The 13,726-nt window shown below is 58.1% G+C and overlaps 1 protein-coding gene across 1 annotated transcript in view; it reads right to left on the minus strand.

The window, feature by feature from the left end:
* Nucleotides 1-237: 237 nt before the first annotated feature.
* Nucleotides 238-13,726, minus strand: part of NHEJ1 (non-homologous end joining factor 1) — a 43,167-nt gene continuing 29,678 nt past the window's right edge. Inside the window, exons 6-8 of the mRNA XM_057367578.1 lie at nt 1,178-1,295; nt 844-947; nt 238-565 (exon numbers count right to left, since the gene is read on the minus strand). Of these exons, the coding sequence (XP_057223561.1) occupies nt 485-565; nt 844-947; nt 1,178-1,295 (303 nt within the window). The 3' untranslated portion in view covers nt 238-484. The remainder of the gene's footprint in view (nt 566-843; nt 948-1,177; nt 1,296-13,726) is intronic.

The following is a 13,726-nucleotide window of genomic DNA, read 5'->3' on the forward strand; positions in this document are numbered from 1 at the left end:
CAGGACCCTGGGACATAAGGACCAGCCTGAGGAGGACTCAGCAGCACTAGGAGTTACATCCCCTGCTAGATACTATGGGCCTGGAGGGACAGAGCAGGAGAGGGAATTGCACCCAGACACAGCCCTTTATTGAAAACCCACTCAAGAGCAGCCAAACCCCACAGCTCTGCCAGAACCCCAGCTGTCCCACACACACTCGCAGCATCCAATCCACTTCTTCCAGGTCCAGCCCTGGCTCTGCCATGAGAAGAAACCTGGGCAAACTCTACACCAGCRAAGAGTTAGGAAAGCTGTTTCCTGAGACACTGTTGAAGAGAAAGGAGCTCCATCTCTCCAGCTGAAGACATCTTGGGAGGGGACCATGACCAGGGCAGGGTCCACCAGGAGATGCAGGAGAAGAGGTAGAAGAAGAATGGGTGCTCTGCACTCCCTCTCTTGGATGCTGGGTGAAGCAGAGATGCTCGGCAGGGGTGGCAGCAGTCTTTCAGCTGAAGAGCCCTTTTGCCTTCTTTGGCTTGGCCTTGGCTGCAGGCAGTCGGGGCTTCTGAGCTGGGGAGGAGGCTGGCTGGAAACAAAAGAGGAGGCAGTGTCAGTTCCACCTCAGGGGGTCATGCAGGATGTGTGCAAGTGTGCAAGCAGTGACATTCCCATCATCTCTGCMGTGGGAGTGCAAAATACACACTCATGTGCAATCACACACTCCCCAGTAGAATGGGCTAGGAACCAAGCTGAGACTCCTAGCCCATCCTGGACARGCACAGTGCTTGGGCGAGAAGAGGGAAAGGAGGTGTGGGCCCCATCCTGTCATTGGTATGAGGAGGCTGTTTCTAGAGCTGCACTCACCGAGGTTCTCTCGCTGGAAGATGTTGTTTCATCCTCCTGGGATGGAGGAGGTGGATCGGAGTGCTCTKTGGTTTCTGTAGTGGGTGCTGTGTSCACATCGTCCTCTGGTACCAGAAAAAGATGCAATTTGGGATTGAGATGAGGGAGCATGGGGCATTGCCCAAACCCACTCCAGGAATTGTGCTTCCCCCGGCCCACAGGAGGAAAGGAAARGAGGAGACTGTTTCATGGGTTGAACTGCAGCCGGGGTCACATTCCCCTTCCCCTGGGGCTCAGCAGTCAAGAGGATGGCTGCTTCACATGCTCCCCTTRCCACATCCAAGGATCTCCTCACCAGAGCAATGCCTTTTCCGAGCCTGTTTGGCCTCCTGCTGTGTCACTGCTGTGTAGAGCTGCTGCAGAGCAGAGGCGAACGCCTGCCCTTCTCCAGCACCGCAGATCTGGGGCAGGGTCTGTGGGACAGAGCAGAGGCACCATCACCCCGCCAGGAAATCACCTGCAGGTCACCCTACTTTTGTGGGGCAGAGAAGGGGCTGCACACACACACATGTGCACACACGTGCACACACATGCACACACATGCACACACATGCACACCTGCTCCAGACAGCGGGTTGCCTTCCCATTGAGAGGCAGACTGCAGAGGCTTTCAGGTCATTCATGAAATGCTGGAGATAAGATCGCTCTGGAAGGGCTGTGGCTTCCCTGCCTGGAGCAGCACRGGCTGCTGCTTGCGGATACACACAGTGAGCCTTGGGCAGGGACACGACCTCAACAAGGCAGCCCCTGCCTGCCACCACAGCCACCAGCACAAGGCATCTCTAGTAGCCCCACAGAAAGTGAAAGTGATGTGACAGTGAGAGGAGAGATGCCCAGGTTTGCTCCCAGTCTGCCAGAACAGCTCCTGCCTCCCTGCACACATTTTTATTCCCTCCAGACTTGACACAAGAAGCYCCCCTCCTCCTGCCTGCACCCCTTTGCCAGTGGGATGCCACCTTTCCTGCTGGGCCATACTGATGCATATGAGAGATCTTGGCAGGCTGAGGAAGTGCCACATTCCACTGGGAACACAACACAGCTCACAGTGAGCAAACAAACATGCGCAGTGATGGGGAAACGCGTTTGTGCCCTGGAGGAGGTGCTGCGGGGGGTGTGTGGGGCACAGTGTGGGCATACAAGCGCAGGTGAGTGTGAGCATGATGACGTGAATGGGGACTGCGTGTGCAGCAGTGTGCAGATGAGCATGGCTGCGGGTGCACACATGGGTGATTGTGCATGCGTGTGCGTGCGTGTGTGTGCCAAAGGTCTGCACACTAATCTCTGCCCTGCTCCACACCCAGACAGCAGGAGAACAAAGTGTAACAGATAAGGCAGGATCCTCTCTGGGCCAGGAAAGTGGGGAGGGGATGGGGACACTCAGACCCACTCAAGGCCAGAGTCCAAAGCCTGACCCCAGCTTCCCAGGGGCAGAATGGGTAGGCTGAACCCTCCTCACTGCTCCCTGCCAGATGGGGTGGCAGGATAGGGCTGATGCCAGGACGGGTTGGCCGGTGCCCAGAGAGAGACTTTCCCTGTAGATCTCATCTCTTTTGCCGGAGTGGCGGGCATGAAAGGCCCCTTAGCTGTAGGAAATGCATGGTACTGGCCTCTGCTTTTTGACCAGCTGCTATACAGGTCACCTCCTCTGTCCCTGCCCACTGCCACCGGAGGGAGCAATGCTCTGGTCCCAGCATCCCACCAGCATCCCACCGGCATCCCTGGGACTGCTTGGTACTGGACAATGCCTCATTGCCCGGCCTCCAAGCCATTAGATGTGCTGGGTCATCACAAGGTCCCAGAGAGGAGGAGGGATGCTGTGCACCTTAGACACCCCAGGGATGCTCCTGCCCTGGATGCCTCACCCCATGGAGGCAGGGTTGCACCCAAGGCTGCAAAAGCAGCATCCAAGGCAGGGAAGGTGACTGCACTTCAAAGGCAGGAGAGGGCCTGGTCACGGGTGGCCGACACAGCCCAGATCAAAGGCACAAGCTGGAGTCATAATTCAGAGAAAAGCAAACAGCAGCTCCCAGGAAAGTCAGGAATGGCAGTGAAGTGAGCAAAGTGTACCAGATAGCACTGTGTGGGTCAGTGCCCCAGGAGGACAGGAGAGTCCCCTGCAGAGCCAGCCAGCTCTGGGTGCCACTGCTACGGTGCCCACCCTCTCTCCCTGCCACCAACAGGCCTCTGGGGAATGCCAGGACAATGGGGCAGGCTATGCATCCAGGTGTAGGGTGCTGCCCAGTCCCCTCTGCTCCAACCCATCCAGGATGGCACCTGGGATGTGCCCTGAGCCCCAGGCCGGCTCAGGCTGCTCCTCTTCACAGGACTCAATCAAGGATCTGGGCAGGGCAGCTGCTCACTCAGTGCTCAGCCCCAGATGCTCAGAGCCAGCAGTGTCCCCATGGTGTCCCTGGGGATGGGGCAAATCATCCTTGAAGCCACCCCGTGTTCCCAAGAGCAGCACACACACACCCGCTGAGGCAGCACCCGGGGGAGGCACTGGGAGGAGAGTGCCCAGCACCCCCAGGGGGACCGGGCATCCGCGGTGGCACAGGGGTCTGCAGGTGCACGGCACCTGCTGCCCACGCCGCGGGAACGGCTCAGCTCCAGCAAGCCCAGGCTGGAATTTGGGAGTCAGCGGCCACTTCCTGCCACTGCCCTTCCCGGCGGCTGGAGCCTGCAGGCTCAAGGCCATGGGGTGGCCGGAGCTGGCCCGCGGCGGGACTGGGAGGCTGCTCTTCACAGCCCCGGAGGGAAATGGGTTATGACCAGAGCTGGAAGCGTTTCCCTGCAGAGCTATGACTCAGCAGGGAGCAGCGCGTGCTGTGCCAGCCACCGGCCACCTGATGGCCCCGGAGGCTGAGAGGGACAACGAAGTGTCCCCGAAGGGGCTTGATGGGGGACAAACCCTGGCTACAGGTGATTTTCCCCCTCTTCCTTGCCCCAGTGCTCCGAAGTTGAACCCTGCTGCAGACAACTTGTCCCCASTGTAACACCAGCCCTGGCCTCCGGTGCCTTGTTTTTCCCTGATTACCCATCTCCAGGATAAACATGATGTCTGAGGTCCGGGGAGCCGCACAAGCACGGAGCTGGCAGCTGGGGGAGTGCTGGCCGGCGTGCCCCACACGACTCGCCAGGCACCGGGGAGTGATGCCTGGGGAGCTGGCAGGGCTTGTCTGGCCTGTTATGACTACCTGGCCACAAGGCCGAGTGGGATGCCCCAGTATCAGGAGGGACTCAAGGCTGCGGTAGCGGCAAGGGAGGCTCCGCAGCAGACCCTGAACTGCGACTGGAGGGGCGCCCAGCAAAGCRGGGCAGGTGCCCGACCTCGTGCTGTGAGTTAAGTAATGCTCACTGACAGCCCCAMGGCGTGGAGGGGCAGCTCAGGGGGGAGCTGGGCTGCAGCCTCGCTCAGTGACCCCCATCCCAGAGGGCTCTGCTGTAGGGCTGCACCCCAGTGTAGAGGTGCAGCAGGGTCAGTGGCGTGCAGGCTTCAGCATCTATCTCCAAGACATTTTGCTTTTACCCATTCTCAAGGGGCCATAAGGGACAGCAATTTGGATRTCCTTTTGACAGTATGAGCAGAAGGGGCACATCAGCCAGCCTGGCACCATGCCACCAACACAGAAGCATCACCTTTCCCTGGCCCAGGACGGGTTTGGATCGTGCTGGGCCCCCGCAGCAGTGCCAAGCACCAGAGTCTAAATCGGTCGTGCTCAAAGCTGGGGACTGACCCTTTCATTATCACACCAGACGTTCGAAGCGGTTACCAACATTCTTCACTACAAATCCCACATTCCTATTTTTTAATATATTTTTAACTGGAAAACAGAGCGAATGGGGCCTGTTTGGAAATTACAGCCTGGCTGCTGTGGCTTGTATGTCAGATCTGCCCACATTCCCGTGGCCAGCCTCAGCACATGCTCCACAGGGGCACACTTAATAATTCCTGCCGGGGCGGGAGCCAAGGGGTGTGGGCCAAGGGGGAGGATGGCTTCCCCAGGCTGTCCCCACCAGCGGGCTCCRCGGAAGTGGCGTGGTGGAGTGGCAGACCAGGAATGGCAGACTGGCACTCTGGCACTGGCATGGATGAAGTCTGGTGATGCTGTGGCAGTCCATGGCGGGCAGGGGAAGGGCTCCATGGCTGGGGCATTCCTGTGCCTCATGGCCCGGCTGCTCTTGGCACTCCACCCTGCCACAAGTTTTGTGCATGCTCCTGGGAATAGGGCTGGCATGGCCTGGATCTGTGCTGAGCATCTCTGCCCATGGTTATGCCAATGACAGACTCTGAGATCCAGACAGATGCTTACCCATCTTCTGCCAGCAGCAGAAGAATGGATGGAGAGGGTTGAATTGTCCCCTTCCAGCTGGTGTCAAGAGCAGTGATGGGGGAAAGAGGGTGTTTGTTCCCTGGAATCATGCAGTCTACATCAGCCTGGTCTCCTGCCCCAGCTCCTTTGTGGGRCAATGCCCCTCTCCCTGGGGGCAGTCTGCCTCCAGGCACACCAAGGTGCCCTATACTGACCATCAATGTCCTTTCCCAGCTCCTCCAGCCCTTAGATCTACTCGCACACACCTCAACCTGCAGCAGGTGACTAAAGGACCAGTCCTGAGCTTGCACTGTCACTTTCTCCATCCCCCCTACATCCCCCATGCATTCCCAGCAGCAGCAGCAGCAGCACAGCTAGGAGAGCTGGCGGTGCTGCCAGCCCGCCCTTGGAGCAGGCACGGGCAGGATGGCCAGGGCTTCACAGGCAAGCAGCCAGGCTGAGCACACCTGGCAGGAAGCGGCGGTGCCGGCAGGAGAAGGCAACCGGAGAGCTGCTGAGAGGTGAAGGGGTCACCCCGGGGAAGAGCGGGTGGTGAGGCTGGGRCAGAGCAGCATCCCAGCCCGGCCCAGCCCAGCCCAGCCCGGCACGGCACAGCACTCCTCCCAGCACCGCTCTAGCCCTGCTGCCGGCAATGTTTTCCTTTCCCCCGACTTCAGGGGCCTTTCCAGCGAGCAAATGTCAGGCACATAAAGAGCGGCACTGTGAGCGGAAGATGGAGCGAGAATGCCTGCCCGCGTCCCTCCGTAAGTGCTGTCTCACACTTCATCAAGGCAGCCTTTGCAAGCGAGGCACCCGCTTAACAACCAGCAGTCTATGCTGGCCGGCGACCGCAGCAGCCCCGCCGCTCAATACCCTTTTCTTTTCTCCTTGCGCTGTTTTTGTGGCTTRGGTTACAGCTTTTCTCGCAGACACTGAACGGAGGGGCGTGGTGGCAGCGGGGGCTCCGCATTGTGCCGCCGCCGCGCCGGGGTGGATGCCGCTTCCCCCCCATGTAGGGATGCTGGGGGTTTCTACCCCTACCCTGCCCACCCACTCCTGAATCCAACGGGCCGGGATAAACCTCAGGGAAAGGAGGGTCAGCAGCAGAGCAGAGCTAGGGCAGGAGGTTGCAGCATCTCCTCCCCAGCCATGTGAGGACCAACCCACCAGGAGCAGCCTGGGGCTTGGCAGAGACTCTGGTGGGGGGCCAGTGGTTCCAGCTCCTGGCGGGTACAGTCCCTACCCCACCCCATTCGGAAAGAAGCCCTCCTGCCATGCTGCCATGCAAATCCATGGGCATCCAAGGCCACCTGCTGCCCAAGTGCCAACAAACTCCCCCAGAAGGAGTTGTGTCCAGCACTAGCACTGCCTCTTCACCTGGGCAATGCTGGAAGATGCTGAGCCTTGCTCCGCAGTCTGGTGGCAGCTGCTGGTGGCACTCCCAGCTCCAGCCTGACCATGGACACTTGTCTTCCTGTCCGACAGTCCATGGGGTAACAGCAGGAGAGCCTCTGGRGAAGCCGCCACTGGGTGTGGGTTTGGCAAGGGAGCTGGACAAGGAGGATGCCCTGAAGTACAGCAGATCACAGCATGCCAGGACGAGTGAGCACTTGCTTCCAGGAAGGCAAAGTCACAGGCTGAGAGCACCTAAAGCCTTCACCTGTGGCAGCCTGACCCACCCTGACACAGGCTGCCTTGTCTGGGGGTCAAGAGCAGAAAACATGGATACCTGATGGCCAGTATGCCTCCTCTACCAGGGGGACAGCTCAGGGACCTGCTTATCTGTGAGGAAGTCGGGTGGCTCACTCTGCCCTGTTATTTTAGGCTGACTTGGTGAATATGGATACATCATCCAGGCTTATTATTGTAGGGTTCCTCCACAAAGTGTGCCAGCTCATGCGGGTTTATTATTGTCTGCTCAGGAAAGCTGGACACATTGCCCTGGTCTGTTATTGTAGGGTTGCTCAGGAAGGCCAGCCAGCTCATCCCAGCTTGTTATTATTGCACAGAGCTCACGGGGGGCTGGCCAGGAAACTTCCTGCAAAGTGGGGTAATGGAAAGGGAGCCACACCTGGTGAATCACAAGGATGCTGTGTGGCGATAAGGAACAGCGGAAGGTGGGATCCAGCACCTCGGCTCCACCCAGTGAGGACAGGCCACTCATTCATGGGCACAAACACCCACGGCTCCCCAGGACCTGCGGGGCATTGAGGCTGGTGGAGGTAGCAGGAGTGTGGGTCCGGGCTGGGAACTGGCACAGCAGCCCTCATTCTCCATGAGAAACAAAATCTGGGGATGACAGGGGGACAACCATGGAAATACTGCACCCAGTGGCATCCCTAAACCTGGCACACAAGGGATTAGCTGAGCTAACACAGCCCAGAGAGGAAACTGGTGCTGAGCCAGATGGGATTAGGGGCTTTGGGGGGAATCCGGGCGTGTTTAGGACCAAGGTTGAGCAGGAGGCAGCTGCTCCACCCTTGTGGCTTTGCAGTTCCTCCCAAGCACGGGTGCAGCTTAGGGGCAGCCCCTGGGGATGCTGCCCCATTGTCACCCGAAACCGCAGCAGGAAGCATTTCTGTGCGGGGCAGGGGGGCAGCAGGGCTCAGCGCTGGGCTGCMTCGGGCAGGTCCCTGGGCACATGACCCCGGCAGGGCTGGGTCCAACATGCCCCAGCAGCCCTGGCACTGCTGCTGGCACCGCCACTGAGTCACCATCGCTTCCCCTTGCTCTGTGACAGACCGTGTTTCCCAGGCTCAGCAGCCTGTAGATGTCACCCCCGGCTGCACCCAGTTGGCACCAGGTGCCTAGATGTCCYGTGGGCAGTGCCCAGCTGTGCCAGCTGCCCAGGTGTCCCCCCAGGCAGTGCCCAGCTGTTCCAGGTACCCAGGTGTCCCACGGGCAGTGCCCAGCTGTGCTCAGTGCAGATGTTGGTCCCCAGCCAGGCACCAGGATTGAGTGTCAAGAGAGCTCTCCTTGCACAGCAGYGGCGGCAGGAGGCCAGCCTGCCCTGTGAGCACACAGCCCTTTCATTCATGGCAAWAAATAGCCCCCCGGGGTGTGGTCCAGGCTGGAAAAGCCCCCTCCATCCCTGGCCAGCCCATGTTTATTCAATACGGGGGGGATACACTGCCCTCTCCCTGCCCCCCAGTCCTGCGAACCATCTCCCTGCCAGAGCGGCTGCTCTTGGACGTGATTCGCCGGGTCCCCCCTGGCCAAAACACACAGACTGGGGCRGGGGGAATGCAAAACCCTAAAAAGCGCTGGGTTTGTCTCCAGGAGGAGCAGCCCGTGGTGATGTCATGAGAGTTTGCAAGCGGCCACATGAAAGGGACTCGCTGCCCAGGAAATCCACAGGTCAATGATCCTTCAGACAAGCCAGCGATTCTTCAGTGGGCCAGGAAGGAAACCTCGGGGAGCCTAAGCCAAGCCTGGGCTTGCCCTAGGGACAAATCCTGCCCCCAGTCTCATGGCCCCCCAGGATCCCCAACACTGCTCCACCATCCCTCCATATCCCTTTCYCAGCTGCTGCATTTCACAGCAGCCCAAACCCTCTGCAGAATGGTACCAACCTCTGCTCTGCAGTCCCTGAGCACCAAGCCTCTCTCCATGGACTACCAACATCCTAATCCTTGCTCTGCAGCCTCCACAGTCTGGGCCTCTGCCTCACAGACCCCAGACCCTTTCCCTCTGATGGTCTGGGGGKCAGCACCCCTATTTCCATGGTGACCCATCAGGCTGGGAGTGGCAGGTGATTTAGGGTCAGGCAGCACTGCCATCAGACAACAGGGATGCAGCAGGGCAGCATCCTTCTCCTTCATGAAGGATTATGCTGGCAACARCTGGGAATACATAGAAGCAGCCCCCTCAGCCCCCTCCCCAAGAGCCAGCCAGGTTCTCACTCTGCTCTGGCAGGCAGACATGGGCTCTGAAATCAAATCCACCACCCAGGGCTCCCTCTCCCCATTTTCCATAGGTGCAGGATGCAGTGGCTGAACTGATGGTGAAGATTTGCCTTCTTCTCTCCATATTGGAGACATCCATGGGCTCACATCCAAGCCCAGGGTTCCAGCTCTGCACCTCAGCCTGCTCTGCCCATCCCAGCCCCTCCATGGATCCTGTATCACACAGAAATTGCTGACAGTTTCCTTCCCTATCACAGGCTGCAGCCCAGAAGGAGCCGAGTGGCAAGTGAAGGTCAGGGTTTTGACATCATACCCCCRGCACCTCCCATGCATCATTTTAAGAGGCTGCAAGCATCCAGCCTGTCCACATGCAGCCTGCCCATGGAAACACTCTTCTGCCCCACTTGCTCCATCTCTCCACTCACAGGCACAAGGTGACAAGACCCTCTGCAAGCCCCAAGGTGCCTGGAGACGGGCACATACCCCAGGCTGGTGCCATGGCACATGGGGACACTGGCTGGGAACTCCTTGGTGAAGCAATGGGCATGGATGTCTCCACAATGTGGTGCCAGGGCTCTTTGAGGCCAGCTGAGTGGTGACAAAGGACCCTGTGACTGGAACCCACTGCCCTCAGGAGAGAGARGGTCTTTGCAAAAGAGCYARCTCTGAGAAGACCATAGCCTAGGAMRTCTAGGATGTGGGRCATCTCCATCCTGCTGGTACCCAAATCAGTCCACGATAGCACTTGATTCATGGAAGGGACAGGGACAGTGGAGAGGAGATGGGAGCCCCCACATTCARTGCAAGGCTCTCAGGGCTGTTCTCTCTCCCATCTAGGCCCAGGTTGGGATGTTTGCTCTTGCTGTCCCTGTTTCAGCAAAGAGAGGGGACTCAGTCTCTATGACTGTCAATCAGGCACTTTTCACCAGAGCTAAAAATGCACTCACAGAAGGAAAACAAAATAAAAACACAAAACAAAACAGAGAGGTGAAAAATTCCTTGATATTTCTCTGCTGCAAATCCCCAGAGCCAGCAGAGAGGCGAGAGCCCCCGGAGTTTGTCAAGCAAACACTTTCACACCCTTGGCCACGCTCGGCACGCTGCCGCTGGAATGCCAAATATATATTTAAGCCCTGCTCATCAAAGGAGTCTGTTCGGAGTCGGTTTTGGGCAACGTGCATGTGGGTTTGGCCCGGAGAGAAAACCAGGGATGCGGAGAACATTTCTTGGGAGACAGCTCGCGTGCGCACACACACACACACACACACACACACACACACACACACGTGTGATAAATGACAACCTTCAAGGTCGTGTGGCTGTAAGGTCGCGGGCTGGGCACGAGATACCTGCCCGCTGTGGCACTCACCCTTATCAGCGCCTGTCGCGCTGTGGGGTGGGGATGTTTAGGCTGGAGGGAGGCCAGCAGCCATTCTGCATTCCAGCACTACAAACTTTGTCAAAGCTAAACGAGCTCAGCCAACAAAGCCAGGGTCCAGCGAGACGAGCAGGAAGCAGAACGTTGGGAGAGGGCAAGATTGCAGGGACACRGAGGGCTGCTCAGGGCTGTGCACCTGATGAGGTGATAAGATGCCTCAGTTTGGGCTCAGGACTGTGCAATAGTGAGACACAGATACAGTGCTCCTACAAGTCCAAGGTTGGTGTGGACTGTTGTCTGTCTGTGCCAGACCCTGCTCTGCCTCCCATGGCACTACCTGCACTAGGCTGCCAGCCATCCCACAGGGCATCGCTGCTCATCTGCTGCCAAACCAGCCCCAGTGCTGTGCTTGGAGGCATCGAGAGCAGGGGGCTGCTGCTCCACAGCTCCTCTTCTCAGACATGGCTTTGCTGAAACAAGCTGGACACAGCATGGAGCACTTTGGGAGCAGACAGCAAATGGGAGACCCTTTCTGCATGGACCACTCTTGTTCCTSTCTCCTTCACAAGCATTCCCTTGGTTTGTTCCTGACAGCCCAAGGACCTATGCCATTTCATGTTAAACCTCAGCATTAGAGAGATGGGGAAATCRCTGCCTTCCTCCTCCTCTTCTATGTGAGGTTTGCAAAGCCCCAGTGCTGGCTGCAGGGGCTGAAGGCAGATCTGGGGGATGCCACACATGGGTTGGGGGCAGGGCAAGGAGCTCYATCTCCAGAGATGACATGCTGACCTTTCCCCTCTCTGTCATTGCTCCAGCCAAGAGCAAAGATGTTTTAGCTGAAGTCTTGTACCTAGCTGCAGCTGACAGAGCTGCAGACTGGGGTTTGGCCAYGGGCTGGAGTCGGACAGGGCAGGAGAGATCATTGCCACAAGCAAACAGAGCATGCCAGTGCTGTGAAATCAGGCATTACGCGCCTGTCTCCCACGGCAGGACCGGCCCGTCAGGCTGCCAGGGAGAYGCTCTGGTTATGGCAGGGGCAATCCCAGCACCGGCAGGGCTTGACCCTGCACAGCCATGTCTCTCAAGCCGGGTTCATCTCCAGGTGAGGGGAGGGATTACTGCACCACCACGGTTGGATTTCAGGCACCTGCTGATAATAAAACACTCTGTCAGGGCACCTTCGCCCTTTCAGCCCTTGGAGAGAGGGACAGGGTCCCTGTGGTGCTACCTGGGGGGGGCACAGAGGGCTGAGGGAGCTGGGAGCCATGGCCCCAACCCTGCCCCACGCTGTGCCACTCCACCTGGGCAAGCAGATTTTCTCTTGCTGCTAGAGCCCCTTCCATCTCTGTCCTGCCAGGTTTGGCCTCTGCAGCCCAAGCTGCTCCTTGCTTTCAAGGGCGGGGCTCACAGCCTGCGCTGGGAGAGATGCTCTGAGCTTCACTGCTCCCCCGTGGACAATGAGGAGCACAGACCTCCTCAGCTCTGGCGACTGCTGCTTTTTTCAGCCCCCTCCCACACATCACACCTCTCTCTCCATTCATGTACCCTGCTCTGAAGGATTCATCCGTTCCTTGCCATTTCCAGCAAAACCATGCCCTTTGGCTACATACTGGGTTTTTTTTTAAAAGCCTCACCATTTTCATCCCTATTTTTCTAGGCATTTTCTTCCACGCAGCACTATCTGTCAGCAGCAGCACTGGAAAACAAGGAACCAGAGGCGCTGGCTTCCAGYTGCCCTGAACTCATGTCAAACCTCATCTGTTTGCAGTCCCTCTGTCCTGGACCACCATCACCTTCTAGTGGAAAATTTGGTTTATCTTCATAATAACATGCTCAAATATCTAGTCTCCTATAAGGTGCCAGGCTACAAAATCCTTCTCAGCTTAAAGCCCTGCCATCACTATGGCCAAGTCCTTCTGCAGGCCAGGGGAAATAACAAGGGACCTCTATAAAGCCACCCTGCACTGCCATCAGCTGCCATCATCCCTAAACATGAGCCTGCATGTCATCAGCAGATACAACAACCATCAGCAGAGGTTGTTTTGCTCCCCAACAGCCTCAGCTCCTCCAGCAGCCCCAAAGTGGGGGAAMAGGGTTCCCTCAAATACTCTGCCGCCAGGAACTGAGGTTGGGAGAGAACCTCTTCAGACACCTGGAAACTCAAAAGGCAGCTCTTCAAGTCGACGTCAGAGCTGAGGCAAGGACTGGGCTGCTCCTCACTGTGCCCATGYTGGCTCCTGGAGCTGGTGCCCAGAGCCCACTGCACATCTGCTGCCTCCACCCGTGCAGGAGAGCAGGAATCAATTACAGGGCTGGCAAAGGCAGGGCTGCCCCAGGGCTGGCACGTGGCACCAGCTCCAGCGGCCGCAGGGCACGTGGCACAGCACCGAGGCAGCTGGCGGGGTGCAGATGTGCCACTGGCTCATGGGGAACAGGCAGGGGAACCACTTGAAAGCCGTGGTATGAAAATTCTGGTAAACCAGGGCCACTCCTCTGCTTCTCTGGCTTCACATGCTATTTACAGTGCCCACCCTGGGCAAGTTCAACCCCCGGGGTGCAGACTTTTGCCAAGTCAGTCATCTTGTCTGCCATTCAGCTCCCCAGTCCCCCAGAAAAGTCCTGGACCCTCCTAATAGCTAAAATGCTCCCAAGTGTGCTCTGATCCAGCCCATCACTGGGACTCACAGCACAGACACACCAGCACACACTGGAAGGACCAGCCCTCAGTGCAGTGCTCTCAGTCAACCAGCATGGACAGCAGCAACGTGTGGACAAGCCCCACCACACCAAGTCTGGTGATTCCACRGTCACACTTTGGAGTGCCATCGTTAATAACCCCAGGTGGCTGCAGCTGGGATGGAGGAACATGTCCCCACTCTCCCCAGGGCTGGGTGGAAAGGCTGTGGGGAGGCTCCCCTCAAGCATGTAGGCTCGTTTCCTTGTTCAGTGGGAGGGGTCCGGTCTCGCCCTGTGTCCCAGCACCCAGCAGTTCCTGGGCATTGTAAGGGCTTCTCGAGTCTCTGGAGACAGAGGAGAGCTGAGCTTGCACTAGGGAAGTGTGATCCTGCTAATCCACACCTTGCAGGGGCTGCCAAAGGGCTCCAGGGAAGCTGTGAAGCGAGGAAGAGGAGGAAGAGCAGCAGTGCCATGCCCCCAGTGTCTCCTGCAGTGCTGGCCCTGCATCCTCTCTTTTTGCCAAGCAGTACATCCAGGCATGATCCTATGCACAATCCCATATCTGTACCTAACCC

Source organism: Malurus melanocephalus, unplaced genomic scaffold, assembly GCF_030028575.1.
Source record: "Malurus melanocephalus ecotype Western Australia unplaced genomic scaffold, MMel_1.1 scaffold_81, whole genome shotgun sequence".
Classification (NCBI taxonomy): domain Eukaryota; kingdom Metazoa; phylum Chordata; class Aves; order Passeriformes; family Maluridae; genus Malurus; species Malurus melanocephalus.